Genomic DNA, 23,678 nt, shown 5'->3' with positions numbered 1-23,678 from the left:
CACACCAAAGGTCCGTTTTCTAACTCTAATCACTTGCTCCTGTATGTCTTGTACTTGACTTTTCACCTTATTGACCTGGTTACTGATGGACAATGTGACCAAGTTTTTCTGTCTTGCTGCCCAGCTGAATTTATCAAATCCAGTGAAAGGTTGTGTTGGGGGGAGACCTGTAGAGGTCTTGTGTTCAGTGGCTGCCATATATCAAGACCGACCTATTGACCACACAGTTCATGGAGAGCTAGACTTACTGATGCTTGGTTCTAAGAAGAGTAGTTGAATGAGAAATTATATAGCAGGTATTCTATTTTTAAGATATTTATGCTTCTGTGTCTCCCACTAATTGTCTTTCTGATGACCTTTATACAATGGTGGGTGGTGAGGGGGCGGGAGGTGGCAGTTCTCAGAAATACACAATATATATATATATATATATATATATATATATATATATATATATATATATATATATATATATATGTGCTGTTTTGATAGCAACATACATTCTATTTAACAGACAGGATAAATGTATAAAATATGAGAAGGATATAATTATGTTTTTAATCAAATCTACATGGGAAGAGGGAGAAGCATTGCAAAAAGTTGTGAATCCAGAAAATGTAAGAGGTCAACGTGTAATTACACCACAGTAGAAAAAAAATCTCTTCATAAGGTACCTAATTTGTTTCTCAATTCAGCGAATCTGTGCACCTCATTAGCACAGTTGCAGAATGATCGTGCTTTGTGAACCGCTTGCTTAATATAGCAGCATTAAGGGATTAGTGGACGGACACATGTGGAACTTGTCATTTTGTTTGTATACAAGCCCGGATCAGCTCCCACCCTTCTCTGTCCCCACAAATAGAAAGTGACCGGAGAATGATCTGTGCTGCTATTTGTAGAGTGTACTGCTCACATGCCGACGCCCCAAACAAATAATAATAATTAAAAACACACAGACAGACTCACACACACACAAAAAAAAACCGTGAGAGGCATGTCTTGTCAGCCCCCCTATTAAAAGTGTGGGATTCTTATTTCAAGAAGCCGGCTTATGTTTAACAGCAGAGTGGGTGTGGAAGCAGGCTACTCAGGTTGCACAGAGACAGTGAAAGAAGATGAAGCGACCTTGAAAGGTTAATGGCATTTTCAGTGACAGAAGCACAAATGACAAATAGCAGTTAAGCGGTGAGTGCATGAGTGTGGCCTGGGCATTAGCTGCCTTTGATGGGAGTAGTGGTGGTCACAGAGCAGGGCTGTCATATATTAGTGGCTTCTGATTGGGGACGTGCCTCGGACTGTTAATCTCTGTTGGGGGATTTTGTGGGCAAAACTGGCTACTAATAAAAAATAAATAAAAGCTATTCCATGTATGCTTTTTGTGTTTCTTTAACAAGTGAATGTGTTCACCATTTACTGAATGATAATTACACAAATGCTCCTTTTATTAAAGCCACCAGTTCGGGCCAGCTATGCAATATATTTAAGTCTACTTCTGTCATTTAATTTATTCCCATTGTATCAAATATTTCTTTATTTGTTTCAAAAAAGCTTGAATTTAGGTAATGAAGTTAATGGGTTGAAAACATGCTGCCATTTAACAGCAGGGGGGGGTTGTTCATTTATTTATTTTCTGTGCTTTTGTAAAGGAGGCATTTATAGTCTTCCTTAGAAGCATTCATTCATAGCTTTATTATTGGCCACCACGTTTTTGGCGACACACAGTGGGGATTTTATGTGGCCAGTCAAAGCCCTGTTTGGCAGACTGGCAGTGGCACTCTTTGCATGTCACAAGAGAGAAACGTTTGGCTGTGTTACAAAAAAACTGGGACAAAACAATGACAGACTTTCCACATCCCCACATCTGCATGTCCCAGATGTGATTTTTTGTCATTTTTGGTTTTGGCGAGAGTCAAGACTGAACAATATTAGCCTACCTTAAATTCACCATTTTTCATAGTGGCAAAGTCCCTTAATTTGGAGCTGAAACCCCAGGGAGCAAGGTCTACCATTGTTACTTTTGGCAGGACCAAATAAACAACTGAATGAAGTTCAAGAACTTTTAACAGCTTGCATGGAGCTCATGGAGTTTAATCTTCTCAATGGGACAGCCAGTCAGCTTAGCCCATTCCCTGTCTATTGGTTATTCCCCATCGACAATGCTGCTTTGATTTATACTGTATGTTTACCATTCCATAGTAAAGCGCCACCATCGTGTGACTTTTCGACTATTCGGGAGACACCCACAAGCCCTGCGAGAATGTCTTTATTGAAAGAGACCATTTTTCGTGACCTGTCTCGTCAGAGCTGAGCTGCTCTAGTGTGCTGAGAATGTCCTTTCTAATTTCTCACACTCGCTGTAGGAAACAACTAAAAAAATAAATATGTTTCTACTTGTGTCTTATGCATTATATCACATGTTGAGTCATTCTTAATCCTTTGGGAACTTTAAACTGTGTCCTTTGTAATTCAACACCATTTGCTCTCTACTTTTAGCTTTTTCAGCTTTTAAAGTCTTAAACCTGGCAATGAAACAGATTAGGTGAGACTAAAGTGGAAACCAATATAGATTATTATTATATATATTTTTTTTGTTTGCTGATACAAGCAGTTTGCCCAGGCTGTTATATAATGAATTAGGGCTGTGAATGACAATTTAGCAATTTTGTATCAATGACAATGCTTTGGCACAAATGACAAAGAAACAATTCTGAAATTGTGTTTCAGCTATTTATGGTTTGCAGTGCTGCAATCCAATTGAAAACAAATGCCGTATTACTGAAGATTTAGATTTAGCTAAAAATGGTAATTTCATCAGTTCCCTGGGAAAAAAAGTCCCAGTTGCTCCTTAAATTTCCCCCTACTTTACAATACTTTCTTTATTTCTTTGATACCCCAACAAAGATGGTAGCTGTTATCCATTGTTTGAGAAGATGGTTACTGAATAACAAGAAAAAAATTGTTACGCAGTCTCATTCATTTAAAAAAGAAAATGAAAGAAAAGAAAAGAAAATAAATAAACATTGGGACAAAATTCATTTTCAGCCAAATGCCAATTACATCACTGTTAACTTACAGCAAATATTCAATGCAACTGTTTAAATTCATTCACTGCAAAATGTAGTGGCATTGTTAATTTTGCTCATGAAACATGTTGTATGCTGTTTAATTCACAGCCTTTGAATGTGAACTTTATTCTCACCCACATCCTGATCCCAGCTCGTTCTGACAAATGTGACCCCTGGATTCTCAGCTTGTGCGCCGAGAAGGTTTATGGCAGAGCTCCAGGGTTTTTATTTTTGCGGGGGGGGGGGATTGGTTTAAAAAAAAAAAAAAAAAACATACAGCCCCTCCCTGAGTGAATGTTACCCGGTCCTCCTTAAGCAGCTGAATGAAAAAGGCCTGCCTGCCAGTGTGCGAGGCTGGAGAAGCGTCCTTAAGGTGGCCACATATTTGTGTGGTGAGTAAGGAATGTGGTTACATGCCTTACACATTAGCTATGACTGATCCCTGGCTTCATGAGAGCAGTATTCCTGCACACGGCAAGTGAGCTCATTCACTCACTGACTGCTGGAGCTGAGCAGTGCTACAGCACAAGAGGGAGGTAGAGCGAGCGAGCAAGAGAGAGAGAGAGAGAGAGAGAGAGAGAGAGAGAGAGAGAGAGAGAGTGGAGCTGTACAACAATAGAGAGCTGCACTCCTAACCAGAGGCACAGAGAGACAGAGACACGCAAGGGGACTGAACACTACTGCAACAGCAGCGACTCAAGACAGAAGAATTTTGTGATATTCTAGGGGGGTTATTTTTTTATTTTTCCTTCATTGCTGCCAGTATATATTTTTATTTTCTGCGGTACAGCTCTGGGTGGGGTTTCTGTTTCTTTTGGGGGCAATCTTTTTTTTTTTACCCGGGGGGGGGGACAATTTCTGCCTGGATGCCTGTGGATATTGTGATATCCCCCCCAGAGGAGAGTTTCTGGACTGAGATGCACGAGAGTGAGATGAAGCTGAAAATCAGGGTGCGCAGGATGAAGGAGGGAAGGGAGCTGAGAGGTTGGTATCTGAAAAGCAGTCGTGAAGTGGCGAGGTGGTCGTTGCGAGCGCGCGTGTGTGTGTGTGATCACCCTGTGGTTTTTTGTGGTGCCTTCTTTGAGCTGCCTGTGGTTTATGGAAGTCAAGCTCTGATTTTGCAAAGCAGGGAGGAAAAAAAAGGGAAAGAAAGATTAAATGAAATGAATCGCGCTTATTACCTCCTGCCTGCAATCTGTCAGTGCATGACTGCTGAGATGGAAAAAGCCCCAGCTTTGTGGGGCTGGTATCCTTTTCTTATTCTTGTCAGTCTCTTGCTTTCTGCAGCTTAGAAGAGCCCTGCAGAGTTCTCCTTTGCACCAGTTTTGGGATACCTTTTATTCTTTCTTTTTATTTTATGTTGTTTCAGCCCCCTGGCACCCTTTGATTTGCATCGCTTCCCTTTTGCCTTGCCTTGTCTTTTGATGCATCTCTGTGGGGATTGTTGTGAATGCCACTTATCCCCTCTGTGTGTAGACAGAGAACTGAGCGAGTGCAGGGATAGTGCTCACTGTCCGTTGCTGCAGCTTGTCCCCCCCTCCCGTCTCCTCATTCAGCCTGCTAGGCAAGAGTGTTCTTCTGAATGATGTCTCCCATGGAGCCATCGCTTAGGTTATCCTATTAGATGTACTGTGCAGATAGTACATATAGTGTAATGATAAGTACAGCTGGAGGGAGAGAGATTGGCTACATTCATTTTTCTTTTTTTATTGTTTTTAAAACATTTGATGTCTTGATGCACTTAACTCCAAAGAGGTGGGGGGTTACATTGCCTCATCTGAAAACCAAAAAGGACAACAACAACAAAAAATTGGTAGAAATCAAAATGCTATCTGTGCAGAGTAGGTAACTATAAATTGCCAAGAATAGCAATGCATTACCAGCCAGGGCATATTCACGTGTTTTGCAGTTTAAAGCATGCATGATCTTTGCACATCTGTGACCAAGCTTGTTTCTGCAAATCATAGGTTTACTATTCAAATCCTCTCTTGAACTCAGTGTGCACCGTAAAAGTGGTTGGCAGTGACATCTGTCATGCAGAGGTAACACCTTTCGACAGTAGTCACAGGGGCTTGTACACGGGCTTTCCTTCTCTTAGACATTCATGGGATCTGGCAGCGTACCCTTGACTTGCAGGACAAATGACTGATAAGCCTGTCAGTGCTTCAGAGAAAGGGAGGAGAGCTCTTACACAAAACAAGCAAATCTTCTTTGTGCATTTAATGTATGTTATATATCTCCAAATGCACCAGCCTAGTTTACTGTAGTAACATCGAACCATTTTTCACCAACTGAGGAATGTGTCTTGGGGGTTAAAGCACAGAGGGCTGGCAATCATGAATGAAATGAAAATGTATAGTTGTATAGTATGAGGTAATGAGTGAACAGGGAAATACAGGAGCTGCACCCTGTAGTAGAGACGTGAATTATAATGGTACATGTCTTTTTTCTTTAAACAGTTTTCCAATCCTATAAATATTTCTCACTCAGAAATGATACGCAGTGTCTGTCAGGTCCATTTTACTGGTTGACTCGCAGGGTTTGCCTTTCGACTGATGAGAAAATAGCATTTTGCTAAGTGAGCTGTGATCGGTCACCTTCCCTGCACAGTGTAAAGAAATGCAGAAAACAACAGAACCATTTTAAAAGACATCTGTCCTACAGACCTGTATAGTCCGTACTGGCTCTCTTAAACAGAAGGTTCCTTGGCTTTGGGTGTGTGTGTGTGTGTGTGCATGTGTGCATGTGTGTCTTTGTGTGTCTGTGTGTCTGTGTGTGTGTGCGTGAGTAAATGTGATGATGTAATGTGTGCATTATGCGTGTGTCTGCACATTTGGACAGATTAATATGTTAATGCTATAAATTAGGAAAGGATGATCTAGGAAGACAGGGAAATTGGTCCTGAGACAGATGGGAAGTTCATTGATGCATTAGTGTCATATAGATCTCCAGGGGTGGTAGGGAAGGTGGTGGGGGGGTTATTCAAGCTGATCAATGGAGCTGGGGAGGGGGAGGGACCCACCAGCTCCCTTATTAAAATGAAACGGCAGAGATGGAGAGATACTGGCTTCAGTCGTCACAAAGAAAACCTATTGCCTCAAGCTCGATAACAAAAACCATTGGCAATGCAACTAACTGAATTCAATAAGCAAAACATTCGGATTGAAGTAACTTAAAGAATATCATTGACAAAGGCTCAGTATCTCTTTGAAGGGAAAACAATAGTATAGCATAGTATTCCTTCATATGTTTAGAGCATCTTAATTTTTAATGCATGTAGCCTAATGCTACAGATCAGCGGTGAAGAAACTGTGGCTCCCCCCCACCCCATTTTCAAGCATTGGTTCAATTTTAGCCTTTTCTGCTCCTGTTGTTTCCATAAAAAACACCAAAAAACAGCTCCCTGATTTCAAATGAACAATCCTGGCAAAAACCCTCTTTTTATCTATGAAACGACCCCTTTTCCCGGCTTGCGAAACTGAACGGAAGAACTCTGAATGGGGGAGGATTGAGGGGCGGAGGGTGAAGGGATATAACGAAAGATACATTTGTGAGATGTGTCACTTTAATATTTTCGAAAGGCTGTGCTCTCCGTATCGGGCCATGTGTATCTGTGTGAGTGTATCTGTGTGAGGTATTGATGAAGGTTGTTCCAGGCTGGCTTGCAGGAAAAGCTGAAAGTGGGCCAGATGATCTAATGCACTAATGAGGGTTTAAGAGACTGCTATTGCTGAACTTTGCCATTCATTGTGGAGGGCTGTTTTTTTTTTTTCGGTTGTGCTGAGGAGAGTATGTGGATCAAGGGGAGGAGCCTCAAAGGGAAGGGGGAAAAAAGAAAAAGTTACATAAGTGCTGGAAAAAGGAAGTAAGAGGCCACGGCACACTGCCCCCTTTTCCAAAAGCTCAGCGGGCACATATAATCTGTCGGCTTGTCCTATTCTGCTGGCTCGTGGCACAGGCAGCCTGCTCCGTGGCACAGGAGTTTAGGAAAACAAAAGGGTATCCCAGCTGTGCTGTGTTACATTCGAAAACCACTCTGCAGCTGAAAGTTAATCTGGAGTTTGTGTGTTGCTTATTACTGGGAAATACTAGGCCGGACTAAGAGTATTTCCCTAACTTTTTTTTGCCCTAAAGAAGAGATGATGCCAAAAGAGGCAGACACTTTTTTTCTCCCCCCTAGACACCCCTGTGTTATAGCTGAAAGATAGTGTGACTGACACCAGGGTGTTTGTATGGGCCTGTGCATGTTTTTGGTGGAGAAAATGTGCCATATGCCCTTGTGGCAGAGGTGTTAGGTTTGAGGGAGTCAATGTGGCACTGGTTCAGGTCAAATATCTTTTAGGCCTACATGTTAGCAGATCTGCCCATGCTCATGGTAGAGCAGCGCCGAGGCATTGCAAGGGAAATGTTTTGTTTGTTTATTTGATTGATTTGTGCGCCACACAGGCTGTTTGTGTTTTGCAGTGTGTGTGTGTGTGTGTGGGGGGGGGGGGGCAGCTGATGTGATTGTTTTTCACAGTGTTTTGTTGTTGTTAGTTTTTCCCAGCATGCTGTCCAGAGTGCGTGCGTGCATGTGTGCGTGCGTAATTATGTGCGTGTGCGTGTGCGTGTGCGTGTGCGTGTGTGTGTGTGTGTGTGTGTGTGTGTGTGTCTTGTTGCAATGTGACAGTGTTGTCCTCTCTGTTTCCATGGCGCTTAGTTGAGTGGTCACTGGATGTGTGACAGAGTGGCAGCATTTGCTGACTGTAATCCAGCCCCCGCAGAGGTACTGTACAGTGGTGGGAAAGGACAGGCCTCATACAATTGCAAGGTCGTGTCAACAAATCGACAAAAGATTCTGTAGAGTTATCTTTACTTACCCTATATTTCCAATAGTAATGGGACAACAAACCAAAACCACAACAAGCAAATACCAAAACTGCTTACAAGGTATTTTATAAGGTGAGTAGCCCCCACCCCCCCATGAACTTAACGCCAGCTTGACGGCCCGCCATAGAAATGCTGTACTAATCCTCCCACAACATACATTAGCAAACGATCTCTGTTACTCTCCATTAGTGGTGGAGAGAGGCCAGTCCAATTACTTTTTGGACTGCAGTGTACAAACTCCCTTCCCAGTATGACAGTATAGAATGTATCTGAATGTAGCCCCCTGCTTCGACAAAAACACACACAATTTTATCACCTGCTTCCAATTTAGAGACTCTCTGGTTTCTTATTGAATTTGTGTCTTTAGCTTTAACTTTCCATTATTTATTTAAAGAAAAACGTAGTTATGTGCAGGGTTTAAAGGAGGCTTCTGCTCACTTCTGTTCTTTATTTAGCCTGGCAATGCACACACCCTAGAGCAACACTGAGCTTTTATATATGATGACTTCATTGTACTGCCCTTTTATCCTTGTACAATTTCTTTTGATTATTTTTATTATTATTATTCATTAAAGGCACAGAGGTCTTGAAAAAACAAATAGCAAATGTAACTTTTTAGGTTGACAACAGGGAGCTGGCCTTTTTGGGCAAGGGGTTCAGTGCATAGTGCCCCAATATTCTTTTGGGCTGTGACTACAAAGGAGTCTTTCAGGGGTGGGGAAATCTCCCCTTAACCCTTTCTGGAAAGTCTTAAGGTCAGTGCTGTAAAACTACACTGCAGTGTAGTGTATTTATTTATTATTTATTTGAATGGATCTCATCATGTTTTTCTATGCAGATACCGGTATACAGAATGAATAATTACGGTGTCTTATTGCAGATCCGACACTACATCAGATGATGGTGAATAAATTATAATAGGAGCTACCCCTGCATAAGTTGTGTATTCTGTGCTCACAGATGCTCTCCAACCACATGCTCTGAAATACATGGCTGGCTCTCCTGCAGCTCAACAGTCTGACTTCATAAACGCACTGGTGTGGTGTCACTGTATTTGACATTGTATTTGCTGAAAATTACTGAACCTTAATAATCATTCAAGGCCTTTTTCTTTTGTGATTTCTTCTAATGGGCTACTGCAGCTGTCGTGGTTGGGTGTTGTGAGGAAAGCGCACGTGGGTCAAAGTATTGAGTGAGTTTTGGGGGGTTTTGTGCATAGGCCTAAATTGGAATCTTGTTGCAGTTGCCATTGCCGGCCCCAGGACCATACAGGGAAGGTATCGTTTTCCTGGCTTGCCCCCAGGGTCGCCTCTGACTGTGTGATGTCACCATTAAGGAATGACAAGCGGCAACAGAAGCGGCCCATGCTGGGGCTAATTGAGTCAAAGCCCCTGCAACTCCCCGAGCTGTGATTAATGCCTGCGTCGTCATGACAACAGGCCCTCCCGAGCGATGATGTCAGTGCGTGCTGGAGTGAAGCAGGGTTGTGGAAAGGGGGGGTTGGGTTGGGGGGTGCTGGAGCTACATATGATGTGTGAACTTTGACTGTGTGTGTCAGCGTGTGTTTGTGTGGAGGTAGCAGGCCAGCTGCTGAAAGGAGGGCGCTTGTAAGGGGCATTAGCAGGCGAATCAGGTTTCTCCTAAACTGACTGACTAGATACCGCCTGCCTGCCTGCCTGCCTGCCTGCCTGCTGAGAGATGATGTCATCTCTTTTGGCAGTTGCCATTAATAGCTGGAAACAGACAGCTCTTCCCTTTCAGTTTAAAGGGCCAACAACCAAAAATAGCGAGCGGAGTCAAGCCACTGCAGAAAACACATTCCGGCCCAGTAGTTTTCACTGAGCTTGCTGTGCACTTCACTATTCAGGTTGATGTGCCACCTTAGTGTGTTCAATTCTGCCTGAGTGATACCAGTCATAAGGGAATGCATTTCAGCAGGTTTCAGCAGTGACCAGCACCTAACTATAATACATGCAATAGGTTTTTTCTTATATATATATATTGATCTGCCTTTTGCATGTTTATCTGCAGAAGCGCCTGATTACGTAAAGTCTGTTACTCACAGTGTTGGTGACTAATTGGCTCTGGGTCATTAACTTTTCCCCTGAATCACTACTGTACAGAAATCGTCATGAGCGTGGTGCGTTGCCTCATGAGACAGGGTGATTTCATCTCGCGTTTGCACAGCTGCCCTTTGACTAGCTTAATTCATGTTGTAAGTGGGGTGAGGGGGGTGATGCTTCAGATCTTAAATCTGTCAAACAAAACCACAATAGGCAGTGTGCTGAATATTTCCGAGTAACACAATAACGTTGGCTACTGCGATATACAGTGGAGTGGTTTACACTATGGTCTAAACTGGACATGCATGCATGGGGCGGGGGGTTTGCAAGTGAAAGTATCTAGTAAAAGACTCAACAAAAATCGATAACATCCAGACATGTTTAAACCTAGACTTATATAGCGAATGTGCTTCTGTCAATGAACGAAATAAGTTTTCTGGCTCGGATGACTTTAGATTGATCTATAGCTTGTCGACTTAGCAGCTGAAGTCCCCGTCATCCCAGGCTACTGTCTGAGCAGCTGGTGACGGGCTGCAGTGCCCTTTGAGCAGCAGGCCGAGAGGGTGAGCGGAGCAGAGAGGCAGATGTTGAGGCAGGGTGGGTCAGTTTGGGCCCGGCAGCAGGCATTGGGGGGAGGGCAAGCTGTAGCAGACTGGGACAGAGAGGCCTCCCTTGTGCAGACTACTGAGGCAGGTGGGCAGTCACCCCAGAGAATGTCAAAGGGAAGAGGGCAGCTTTCTTTCTTTCTTTCTATCTGATTCTTTCTTTTTCTTTTTCTCCCTTTGTCCTTCTTTTGTTTCCATCTTTTCTGCCTAGCTTTATTTTGTTGTCTTTCCCCTACACTTTTCCCCACATCATCTCCCTTTTCCTTCTGCTTGCCTTTTTTCATGTTTATTCAGCTCTCTGTTTTCTCTTCATCTTCTTTTGCACCTCTCTCCCCTTTTCTGACCGTTCAATTCTTTTTTCTTTTTTTTGCTGTTTGCACTTTCATCCTTTTCTTCTCTGTTCTTAAACTTTTTATGCTCATTGTTTCAGGGGGGTTTGTCTTCTTTGCAACTTCTCCATTTCCTTCATCCTTTTTTCTTTCTTTCCTTGGAGACAAACGGGCCAAGGTTAAGCTCTAATCCAGGGTGATGTCAGTCCTCCATCTCCCTGCCTTACTTGGAAGCAGGGCTAATGTGTCCCAGATTTGAAAAGCTGATTCAAGATTAGGTTTTAAATTTATCCTCCCGTCTCATGTTTTCCTTGAAGTACTCCTTTGCTGGCTGAGGTCATTCAAACTCTTTTTTTTTTTTTTTAATTCAAGATTTACACAACCGCTTTTCAGAGGCTTCTATGAACGTGCCTGTGTGTTGGGTCTGTAGGCTATAGCCACCCTTTTGTTGTTTTCTTTGCTACAGACAGATGCAGACAGAACTGCATAGGCAGGGTGTGTTGGAAAAATACTATTAAGCCTGGTACTTGAAGAGTAGGTGATGAGATCATGGTAATCAACATTTTATAATAGAGCGTATTGTTGCTATATTGCCCCCCAATAACTATTACAATTGCTTGCCATGCAAATTTGAATGATTTGCATTTCTTGGATGTATTCATAAAGAAAGACTAATGTGAATATACAGAAACCAGAAATGTCACACATTCTAAAAATACAATGTGTTTCTGTGTGTATATTAATCTATATATAATGTATAATATATGTACACAGTTTTCACGGCCTTGTTTTTTAACAATGTAATTCAGTGATTCATTTAATTAGATAACTCCACACTCATCACACTATATGTATCCATGTGATGACTTTGTCGAACTCTGCAGAGCCCAGCGGAAACACTAACTGTTCCAGCTGATTGATCTCAGTGAAGACACGGGTCTGTGTAAACATTTGACAGTCAATCCATTGATTTCTGGAGCCAAGAAAGATTGTCAGAATTCAAATGAAAGCTTGCAGCAGAGAGATACCAGGCATGCAAGGTTTTTTTCAGTGGGCCGAGGGGAAAAGATTCACCTCAGAACCCAGGCATTTTTTATTTTTTGTTATTTGGGGATAAAAGAAAAGAAAACAAAAAAACCCAGAAAAGAGGGCCTCCAAACTGGCCTTGCACCTGTGTCCAGCCTCATTCACTGGGCCTGATGCAATTGTCAAGGAGAGGAGATGAGGTAATGCAGGAAAGAGCTGCAAAGAACAGGCCCTGAAACCAGATCCGCTTCGCTTTTAAAGGTGCAGTGCTCAGCTTTCATGTTCCCTGCTCAGCCTTCCTCGCCCAGGAGTTTTTTTTTTCCTTTTTAATTCCCCTAATAACATGCTTGCCTGGGGGCAAAAGCAATGTGGTTCTCCATCCTGAAATCTTCATCCCAGAGAGACGCTTCCAACTTAGAATAAGTAAACTGGTCTCTAAACGTGCTTTTTTTCTTTTCTAAAATAAACACATGCAAAAAATGAAAGATAAGATCACAGGGGAACAGACCAAAAATTCCCGTTCCTACAGGGCCTAGAGGGCTTCTGGTTTTCTTTCCAAATGCACTTCTGAGTTCCTTGATGAATCTAGTTCTTTTATCAATAAGGTACATACAGCTCTGGAAAAAGAGACCACTCCAAGTTCAGAAATCAATGTTAAGTGGTCTCTTAGTTTTTTCCAGAGCTGTATAACATTATTTTGAAGTGTTTTGTTGTTTCACAGTAAACCATTCAAGGTGCTCCACTTATGATATAATTAGTCTGTAGAAAGGTATTACAGTTATGAGTTATCAATTTAGTCAGACAGAGAACTTAGTTGGAACCAAAACCAAAAGATACTTCAGCCCTCCAGGAATTAAGTTTGAGACCCCTGGTGAAATCAGTCCCATTTGGGAGAATCCTAACCCTTTGAGAAAGGTGAGAGAAAAAGCTGTTTACATCTGCCAATGGAGTTAGGCCTTTTCCGTGTGTGTCTGATAGTAAGAAATGGGCAATCTCCAGATGTTAACTGTGCCATTCCCAGTGATGTACGAGCCATCGCTCCTACCTGTGTAAAGTGCAGCCATGACTTGACAGTCATTATATTTCTTTGTGGTGGTTTATCGATAGGGGATTTCTACATGCAAATCAGCCCTGTGACTCACTGAGTTCAAAACTAACAGCATAGTGGGTGGTGAGTCACTCTGCCATCACAAAATGTTTCACTGTACACTACACAACAATACACTGTGTTACGTTGCCAAACCTGTGAAGAAACTCCAGAGAGCACAAGCTGACATACTCCCAACAGTGTAAGGAGAATTAAGGAATGAAGTCATACTCCCCCCCCCCCCCCCCCACCTCCCCTGGTGAGCTACAGTGTACTTTTTCCTCAAGAGACAGCTTTCAGAAGCCAGCACAGGGAAGAGAAAACAAACCCAAAAAATACTACTGAGTCTTTCTGGGAAACTGAGGCTGAAATCATGAGCGAATCTGCAGCACTGTAGCTTGGGATACTTTCAGCTGTGTGGGTGGGGGGTGGCGTTGTGTGGAAAGTGGAAACTGGGCAGAGCTTTGTGTTGAAGCAAATAGAATGCAAATAATATGGAGTTAGAGAAAGTATTTTCCCAAAGCTGTTTCTGGGGCGTATGCTATGGTCTAGCATAAGCAAGCAAGTCATGTTAATAGTGGTAATAAGAATGTTAATGATGTTAGCGGTAATTATGAAGCTTTTTAATATTGAGGTGCATTCACCCGTTTATGCTAGGAGTCATAAAATACCCTCATTGTTAAACAATATTGAACATGCTTTGTTGACCTGAGTTTATAATATGTGAGAACATTGTGCCTTAAGACTGTTGACCCTCACTGACTTGCAATTCCTCTGTTTGTTTTCCAGGGGGCTTTGCAGCTTTCTCCTCCTGTTTCCCAGGACTGTGTGAGGGCAAGCCAGCGGCCATCTTGCCCATGAGCATTTCTCAGCCCTGTATGCCGGTGGCCAATGTTGGCCCAACGCGCATCCTGCCACATCTTTACCTGGGCTCACAGAAAGACGTGTTGAACAAGGTGAGTAGAGCCATTCTCAAGAGATAAAGCAGGCATCAAACACATTCCACTGTTAACCATTATGTGGGGTTGGAATTTCCTGTTTGCCATGTATTCATAATTTATTCTCTTCGCATGCCATGTCAAATGCCATATCAGATATGCTTTTTCCAGTTTTTCTGGACGTTTGAATTTACTTTTCTGAATCTATGTAGAGAGATTTCTCAGATTGACTTGTATCGCTGAGCTTTAATGTTTAATTATTATTTTTGTCATTTAGCAGACACTCTTATCCAGGGTGACTTACATTTGTACCCATGGGCATTTTACTGGAGCAATCTAAGTGAAGTACCTTGCTCAAGGGTACAACAGCATTCATACCTGTTTCCTTCATCTTAAAAAAAATAAAATAAACATCAGTGACATTCTTCACAGCTTACAAACCCTAACAGTTGGCATTGCTTTTGTATTAGCCACAATATTTGGATTATATTCCAAGGTCTTACTTCCTATGAGTTTGTTTTGAAATGAATTGCAGTTTGATTCTTTGGAAGTGGCCGGCAGTTTCAGTCTCCATAAGGGTACTTAGCCATCTTGTAGGTGTATGTAGTTGTTATTGGCCTGTATATTGTCTACTGTTTCTACTAGAACTTATGATGCACCATGTTTGTAATATTTCTTACACCTAAGCACTGCTAAAGCATGAAAATAATGTTGTGTATGAGTTTGTATGGTCTTTTGCTGCGTTAATAGTAACAGATGTTAATCTGATTATCTTAAACTCACATCTTTGGAAAGACGCACTACGTGTTAGCTCTACAAGCAAATGGGTGTGTATGTACACATGAGTAATTTCCTTGTAATAGCAATTTGATTAACTAACCCATTTTACCACACATATATAAAATAAATTAGTACACCTACACATAACAGCATTCATTGTATATTTTGGACAGTTAAACCTTTAAATGTTCTTAAATTAATTATATTTTCAATGTTTGTTTCATTTGCTGCATTTTATAACGTGTTAAACACACATTCAAAATACATTTCCTCCTTAAAAGTGTCTTACTTTAACTGTTCAGAATTCATTCAAAAATAAATTATTTTGCAAGAGAATTTACCTTTGTTATACAAATGTATTAAATACCTATCTTAACTTTCCAAGGGAACTGAAAGACTCATTCAAATTTGTTATCTCTACATTGTATCTCTGAGTCATTCTGTAAAGTCCAGGACATTTGTTTTTGCTCTGTTGTGACAAGCAGATAGCTGACGTTATTCACAGTCATGTGTTTAGTCAACAGCTAAAGATGGCGTTAATCCATGAGACTGAGTTCTTAAAACAAGTACAATTACGTTTCTTTTGTATGTATGTGTGTTTGTGTGTGAGAGAGACAGAACAGAACAATTGGTTTTCAATTGGTTTCTTGTTTTGAATTGACAGTTAAGCCCACAGGGCTTTTCTTGTGTCACTTTTTCAACAGCTGTTGTTTTCCTTTAGGGAAACCTCAGACTGTTGTCAAGAAAAAAGACTTAGCGTTTCTGTCATGCACTGGCATTCCCTCCATAACATGCCTCTTTCTGGTCTCACCTAGGACTTAATGGCCCAGAACGACATCACCTACGTCCTGAACGCCAGCAACACATGTCCCAAGCCGGATTTCATCTGTGAGAGCCACTTCATGCGCATTCCTGTCAATGACAACTATTGCGAGAAGCTTCTACCTTGGCTAGACAAAAGCAATGACTTCATTGGTAAGTAGAACACATCTGTGTTGTTCAGTAAACCACAGGCTCCTGTTAATACAGCATGGATGAGAAGGCTGAAGGCTGATGGCATGTCTGCTTGCTCAGTTCTGCCCCCCCGCCCCCACTCCTCCAAAAATAATGATTTACTGATGGAAAGACACCTAAGTAGGAAGTACGTAGACCAAGGACCATTACCAGACTCTAATTCATAGGGAACAATGCTTGATCTGATGAAAAATTGGTCTGTAATGCAGTAACTGCTGACAATTTAGTCAAGACAAGAAAGCCATTTTAAGCGGGGTCTGAATGGTACAATGGTTTAATTCACTACCTTCTTACAACTGAAGTTCTCGGTTGAATACAGGCACATTGGGAAAATTAGTTTCATGGTCTGACTACGTAAATAGCCATTTGTCAGTTCACATCACAAAAGCACAATAGAATTTGTTTCAGAGTTTGACTCACGTCATTGAAGGGTGGATTGAGGATATAGGCTACAGATGTTGCATCTTCCCAAAGCTACTGTACAGAGTTTTCTTGTCAGCGACCGCAGACTCAGTTGTATTTGCCCATTGGCAAATTTTCTAGTGTGTACCATGTAAAGTTATGTAAGAAAACCAGCAAGATCAAGAAATCATTTAAAAATCTGTAAAAGCATATTTGCATGTGATTTAAGTAAGTGCAGGTTAATGAAGAGAAACACTCTCTAATTACCACAGTGGTGACAGTGGAGTTTGTGGTCCCTGTTACCTTTCTTTGATCAAGTCAGGTGTGTATACATTCACATGCTCTCTGAATTACAGTGAGAGCCACATGTTAACTCTCCATCCTTTCTTACTCAGACAAAGCAAAGGTCTCCAACTGCAGAGTCATCGTCCATTGCCTGGCTGGCATCTCTAGATCTGCCACTATTGCCATCGCTTACATCATGAAGACCATGGGCTTGTCCTCAGATGACGCTTACAGGTACCTTGTCACACAGCCTCATTTTATTCACCACTGCTTTGTGGTTCTACTTAGTACATGATGAGCTCAAAATGGCATGGCTTGTGTCCTTTGATAAGGAAAGGAATGTTTTCATTGCAGGACCTATTTAATATATATATGTATCCAGACCCAAAAAGCTTGCCTATAATTTTCATAAATTCTTACACTTCCTACATTTTCCTGTCTTAAAGGTTTGTGAAAGACCGGAGGCCCTCGATATCACCCAATTTTAACTTCCTGGGGCAGCTGCTGGAGTTTGAGAAAGGCTTGAAGCTGCTCAAAGCTTGGTCCACCAGCCCTGGCAAGTCCCTGACGGAGAGGCATGAAGAGGAGCCCAAGCAGAAGCATGCAGAGACTGGCACTGGGAGCCCTGGAAGCCCAGAGAGTGGACTCAGTGGCCCAGGGGCCTCTGAGACAGAGCCGCGTTTGAAAATCTCTGAGGCAGAGGCTGAGCCGGAGAAAGGGGAGGCCAAGCTAGCGTCTCCGACATCGCTGCAGCAGGGCCTTATAGGCCTTCATCTATCGACTGAGCGAATCCTGGACACCAACCGCCTCAAGCGTTCCTTCTCCCTGGACATCAAGTCGGCCTACTCCCCCAGCCACTGCCCAAGGGCCATCCCTGCTGTGGCCATCACTCCCATGAACTCTGAGGACATCCCCAAGCTCTGCAAGCTTGACAGCCCTGGAACCACCAATGGCTTTTGCCAGTTCTCTCCAGTCCTGGACAGCCCGGGCAGCAGCAGCAGCAGCAGTGGTGGTGGTAGTGGTGGGGGCGGGGACTCGAGTGGGGAAGCCAGGACACGACAGCGGAGAAAAGGGAAGCACAATGGCAGCGCTGCAAGCTCTCCGGCCCACTCTTTGAGTTTGAACTTCAGCAGGACAGGGCCCGTGCACAAGAGCCCCAGCCTGGATGAGAACCTGAAGGCCTCGCTCTTGCTGAGCTTGCCCAATGGCCACCAGCCCCTCGTCGGCTCCAATGGGGTGTGGACCAACCACAGGGAGACAGTGCAGGCCACCACCCCAGGCACTCCCACTGGCGAGAGCCCCTGGTACTTTGGTGCTGACTCCCCAGCCTCTGGGACCTCCGTACGTTTCGGGAGCAGCTCGGCATACATGTCATTCGGATGTAGTGCGCTGGCGGGGAGCTGCGAGGGGGTTCGACTACGAGAGAAGCACGAGGACAGCACTGGCAGCACAGCAGACAAACAGTTCAAACGCCGGAGCTGCCAAATGGAGTTTGAGGACGGCATCTCTGAAACAAGGTCCAGGGAGGAGCTGGGAAAAATAGGCAAGCAGTCGAGCTTCTCTGGCAGCATGGAAATCATCGAGGTCTCCTGACATGCTGGCCAAGAAGGGGAAAAGGAACTGTTTCTTAGGGAAAGGGATTTCAGGGGGGAGGGGGAGAGGGGAAGGGCGTGGTTATTTATAATATAAATCAATTTTTTGTTTTCAATTTTGTGTTTTACGATTTAAACACTAAAGATGACAAAAAGTTCTGTAGCTCTGTCTGTCTCTGAGCATGCCAGGAAAAAAGGGGGAGGAAGCAGCCATCTGCAATAGTTTCTGTAACAAGAAAAAAAGAGAGAAAGAGAGAGAAAAGGACAGCTTCCAAATAAGATTGATAAGATGGGGGGGATGCTGAAACCAGTTGCCAAGAACTTCCCTACCAAACAAACAATGCATGTTCATTAGTACGCTTTTCAGTAAAATCCCAAATTTTCCCGTTGAATGTCTAAATTTGGGAATTTAAAAATACATTTATGTTTGCTGCTTCATCACACCATGGTGTCGAAAAACAAAGCGTGGTTCTTTTTTGTTGTTGTTGTTCTTCTTCTTTTTCTTTTTGTTAACACGTCACGTTATGAAATGAGGAGCATATCACACTGCAGCACAAGGAAAAGCAATGGACTCAGAGCCCTGTGGTACCTCAGCACTGGTATTTCATGGTACTTTATAGATGAAGGATTGTTTGCAGGATGGGTCCTGTAATTCCCCGGGATGCTCATTTTCATGAAGAATTAAATGGCCACGCTGAGTTGTAATGGCTGCCATGGTGTATGGAAGTGTAAAGTAAATGTGTTTGAAGGAAGTGAAAGGCAACGGTTTCCCCAGCTGCACCTCAGTTGTTTCTCCAAGTGTTGGTCATTGTAATTCAGAGTGACCCTGGCATTTCTGTGCTCTAAGTGTGTTTGTTTTTGTGATTGAAATCAGAAATCTATTGTTTCGGCCTAAACTGCAACAAGGTTTATTATTCCCAAGAATCTCTCTGGGAACACCCCACTTCCTGCTCCTCCCTCAGTGATTCTTTGAGCATGCTCAGAGCAGCTGGTAACAGACAGACAAGCTGTATAGAAACAGCACTAAGCTTTATATATATATATATATATATATATATATATATATATACACACACACACACACACACTCAAATAAGTAAATAATTTTAAGGCAATTTTAATGGACTTTTAATATTTCCTCCAGTATAGTTTTTAATTTATTTTACCTGTTCATTCTGGCAATGAGAAATAATATAATGTTGGTGGACATTCTTTGTTGTTTTTCTTTCAGTTTTACTGTATGGTATTTATGACGAAACATGCATACAAACACACATGACTTCAAGCAATACAAGACATATATTTTTGGTTGTGTTCTCTGCATCAACAACGGACACCAATGTCTGATTTTAGGGAATCCTCTGCTGTTTAATGCACTTTTTCCTTGGTTAAAATAAAGAGACAGACAAACAAATGCTATCAACAGACGTTCGAGGACCCAAAATCACAGGAACCATTGCACGCAGAAATCCCAAAGTCTGACTGAAGCTGATGCATTTCTTCAATGTAATCCCATGGTACTATTGGCTACCCAAGCTCAACAGTAGCCTTTGCAATCTTTTTTAAGACTTATACTATATCCTGGGGCTTTTAGAAGGCTTTGGTAGAGCTTAGAGCTTTTTGGGAACCTGATCGATAGCTTAATGCGTGTAAGTGATGTGAGAATTACATTTAAACACACATAAGAAAAGCAAACAGAATTGAAAAAAGGTAACAGAATGAAGAGAATTGTTCTTGCTTTTTCGATCCCTTTATTTCTACCTTTGTATTTATGAATTTATTTATTGTGAAGATTTTTTTTTTTTTGCTCACCAGGATAGCAGCATGACATAAACACAAAGAAAGAAAATGCACTTTTTTTTTCTTTGATTTGCTTTTTATATATCCACAATGAAACAAAAAAAATGGAATCATACCCTGGTGCAGTACACTATGCGACCATTAGAGCGGTACTTTCCGAGAATAGTAGCACAACAGCTTGCTCAAAATGTTGACGCTACGTGAAAAAGCCAAATCCATTCCTGTTTCCACTGCCACAACCAACCCCATCTTCCAGACTCTCTGACATGATAGTATTAACTGAGTGAATGGCTTGCAGTGACGTGGAGCTCCTTCCAATAGGTGTTTCCAGTGAAAAAGAAAATGTACTGAAGATTTCCTAGAAAAGCAGTTTAGTTTTAACTCTTCTGCAGTATTGGCTAGTAAGATAACGCCAGCGTTTCTAGTTCCCTTCATGTATGAGGACCTAGGCCTATACACAGGGGGATTTGGAGGGTAGGAGCCTGCAAAATGCATCAATCTCTTCGACCCATTCATAGCTCTCTATAACATCTCTCTACAGACCTGGAAAAGATAGCCACTGTGTCCAATTTAGGCATAATTAGGTTCAAATCTAAGCATAATTAGGTAACAAGAAAATGCTTGTTCAGGATAGAACCAAAACCCCATGAACAGAAGCTCCTGGCCTAGGTGTCAATCTCTACCCAGCTTAAATACTGCATCTTAAAAATTGGATGATACCATTTAGGAAAACAAAAGATAACATTTTGTTCCAGAAAAATATGTCTGGTTTCTCCTTGCTTCTGGAATGCAGTGGGGACACAAGGAATTTATTCAGGAATTGTTTGTATTCAGAGGAAGGTGTTGAAGGTGTAGAGTGAAATGCCATGTAAACCATGTTGTGGGTAATCACATGCTTGGCATAATGGGAACTATTATTACTAATATTGGCCAAAGAGGCAGGGTGCAAATCTTGGAGTTCTAACCCTGCCTCTCAAAACAGCATTATAGATGAGTGTATTTTCTAAAATAATAATAATAAATATAACAATACATTGTCTTTTGATTTATTATTTTTTAACGATTTTTATTATGTTTATTATTATTATTTTATTGTTGCTCTTTAGTGTAGGTTTCCAGGGAAAGCTGGTGCAATTGTATCTTTTTAGAATACCTGTGGTTCAACGTTTTGAGACAGGAAATCCATTTTCAGAGAGTATATAGAAAACACCAAAGAGCATTTCAGCATAAAGCAGGCTTTCTTTTCCATTGGAGAACACATCTGAAAGATGGAAGGACAAATCATAATAAATAATCCAGAGTAGACCTATGCAAATAACACCAAGAAAGGTGTCCTAAAGATAATCCAACTTAATCATAATCGTTCTTGACATTTCTAAAACATATTCTCCTTTTTTCCTGAACAAAAAACAAACAGAGGAGCCCCAGATTTAGACACGCCACTGCAGAACTTTGCCAATTTACCCCTTCAATCCCTCATTGGGAATGTGTCACTGCAAGCCATACATGGTCATTAACCCACAATGCATTGCCTGCTTCTCATGGAAACGGGACTTCCTCAGCTGCATCCACAGTACAGTGCTTAGATCAACAATGGTCACTTCTGGACCTTAAGGATGACACATATTGGTTAACTTATTAATCCAGGAAACCGAGGTTATTTTGAAAGTCATCCAGATCCCAGGTGGACTGAGAAGCAAAAGGCCTTGTGTGCCCACAGGACCAGGAGTGACTATCATTGGTCCAGATTAGTAAAACCATAAAGTATTGCCCCATAGCTCCCCATCCCTCAAAATACCCATGCAAAGAAGCTACAACAACCATAGTGGTTCTCAGGACACTTCCATTGAGGAGAAGCTCGTCTTCGGGCGCTCTGGGTGACAGCGTCCCTACAATTCAGGTGTCTCTCTCTCCAAAGGCGTAAACACATATGAGGGAAAGGTTTGGTCAATGCTTTAAGGGACAGGTATTGCTCTCCTGCAGTGCTAATGATTTTTATTTCTTGGTAGTTTTCCTGTGTGGTCACCTTTGACCTTTGAACTTCTCTTTTGTGATGCTGTAAATTAATATTTGGATTGACTCCTCTTTAATTTCTTTCCCTTTGTGAGACGTTTCTTTTTTCCCTTTTCCGTTTTCATTATTATTATTATTATTATTATTATTATTATTATTATTATTATTATTATTATTTAAAAACCAAGTAATGAAAAGATGCAGGCTATCCTGATTATTATTATTATTATTATTATTATTGTTGTTGTTGTTATTATTATTATTATTATTATTATTATTATTATTATTATTGTTGTTGATGTAATGATGATGATGATGTTGATGATGATGAACTTGTTGTAAATAGCAACATATCTAAAATGGATGAATTTAGGTAACTTTTTAAGAAGAAATTCAGATACCTTAGGCTGCTTGATGCAAAATACCTCAGGTTCTATTGGAAGGCTTTTTTTTTCCTCCCCTTGTACCTGTTTTGTGAAAATGAAAAAGAAATATAGAAAAAAAAAAGATTTTCATCTCAGGTTTGTTTTTAACTTAAAACGATGTCAGTAAAGTGAAAAAAAAAAAAGAATGAAAACCAGGCGCAATAATTTTTTAATTTAACATAAATATTCTTCTCCCCTTCCTGGTGCAAAACATGACACATTGCCGAAGATGATAATCTCTCTATGTTTCCTGTGTGATTGAAAGTGGTCTGCAGCAATGCCACTGCCTTTCAACAGATTCACAAACCCAGGACTCTCAAGCACCAAACCAGCAATTATACAGTGCAGCCGTCCATGGGGTTCGAATTCCGCACCAGTAGTTCAATCCACACGCCATTAAGACAGGCACATCTTACATGGCTCCATAAACCCTGTGCGCACTTTCAATCTGAGTTTGAGTTTTTATAACAATATGTAGGGAAACCACACAAACATTTTCTTACTTTCACTAGGGGAATATTGGTCCACTTTCAGTTCCTACTGGTGGATGAGTCGGGCCCTGGAAGAGTCCATTTAAAAAAACACTTACAGTGTCCCGGTGTGCTATATTCTTAGATTTGTTCATTCTAGACCAGATATATGTACTGTATCCCTGATTATGTGCCTATAGACAAGGGCAGAGGGCAATAGGAATACAGGAATAATGGACTTAAATTCTAATCTTCCAGGAAGTTTGTTTTGGGTTTCCTTGCACTTCTCAAAACCTGTCATTTCAAAGGCTTTGGAGTATTTCCTAGGCTGGGCATAAATTAAGCTGGTTTTCCAACAGGGTGCCACAAGAAAGATTTACATTGCATCTGACACATTGAGGGAGTCAGGGATGGGACTGAATTCCGAATTAATATATGCGAGCACATCCAGGCCCCATCACTAGCGAAATGGTCTCTGAAATGCCGACAAATGCATGATTTATAAAGTAGTCCTGTTCCACCGCAGTCTATTACCATCAACATCACACATTAATCTTCTGCAGTGTAAATGCAGGAAAAGAAACACGGTGTCAGAGAGGCGGGATCAAGATGAAAAAGGAGGGGCATGTTTATTTCCCTTCAGTCGCAGGGATTTCAAGGAATCTGTCTGTGTGGGGTTAGTAGGTTTCAGCTGTTTTCATTTGAATGATTTAATTTCAATACATTTGCTGTCCACCTCCAAAGAAGAAGGAAAAAAGGCTAACTTTCCAGTGAGAACTGCCAAGGAAAGGAAGCAAAAATATTTCAGACAACATCCACATTCCTAAACAGAATGGAGTGAAGCTTCCAGAAGGGTTCGGAGCTGCATTAGAAAGTACCATGTAAACACACGCACCGCTTCTCCCCTGCAATGGC

General features: G+C 41.7%; 1 protein-coding gene across 2 annotated transcripts in view; it reads left to right on the top strand.

Moving 5' to 3' along the window:
* The window catches only part of dusp8a (dual specificity phosphatase 8a), an 87,735-nt gene extending 65,358 nt beyond the window's left edge, over window positions 1-22,377 (top strand). Inside the window, exons 1-5 of one of the 2 annotated variants that reach the window (XM_066701110.1) lie at window positions 3,554-4,049; window positions 13,834-14,000; window positions 15,578-15,737; window positions 16,574-16,697; window positions 16,910-22,377. In XM_066701110.1, the coding sequence (XP_066557207.1) occupies window positions 3,932-4,049; window positions 13,834-14,000; window positions 15,578-15,737; window positions 16,574-16,697; window positions 16,910-18,056 (1,716 nt within the window). In that variant the 5' untranslated portion in view covers window positions 3,554-3,931 and the 3' untranslated portion in view covers window positions 18,057-22,377. Of the gene's footprint in view, window positions 1-3,553; window positions 4,050-13,833; window positions 14,001-15,577; window positions 15,738-16,573; window positions 16,698-16,909 lie in introns of those variants that run through there. The other variant, XM_066701109.1, reaches the window with a different exon arrangement.
* Window positions 22,378-23,678: the final 1,301 nt, after the last annotated feature.

Source organism: Amia ocellicauda, chromosome 4 (assembly GCF_036373705.1).
Source record: "Amia ocellicauda isolate fAmiCal2 chromosome 4, fAmiCal2.hap1, whole genome shotgun sequence".
Classification (NCBI taxonomy): domain Eukaryota; kingdom Metazoa; phylum Chordata; class Actinopteri; order Amiiformes; family Amiidae; genus Amia; species Amia ocellicauda.
This window is presented reverse-complemented; position numbering and strand designations above follow the sequence as displayed.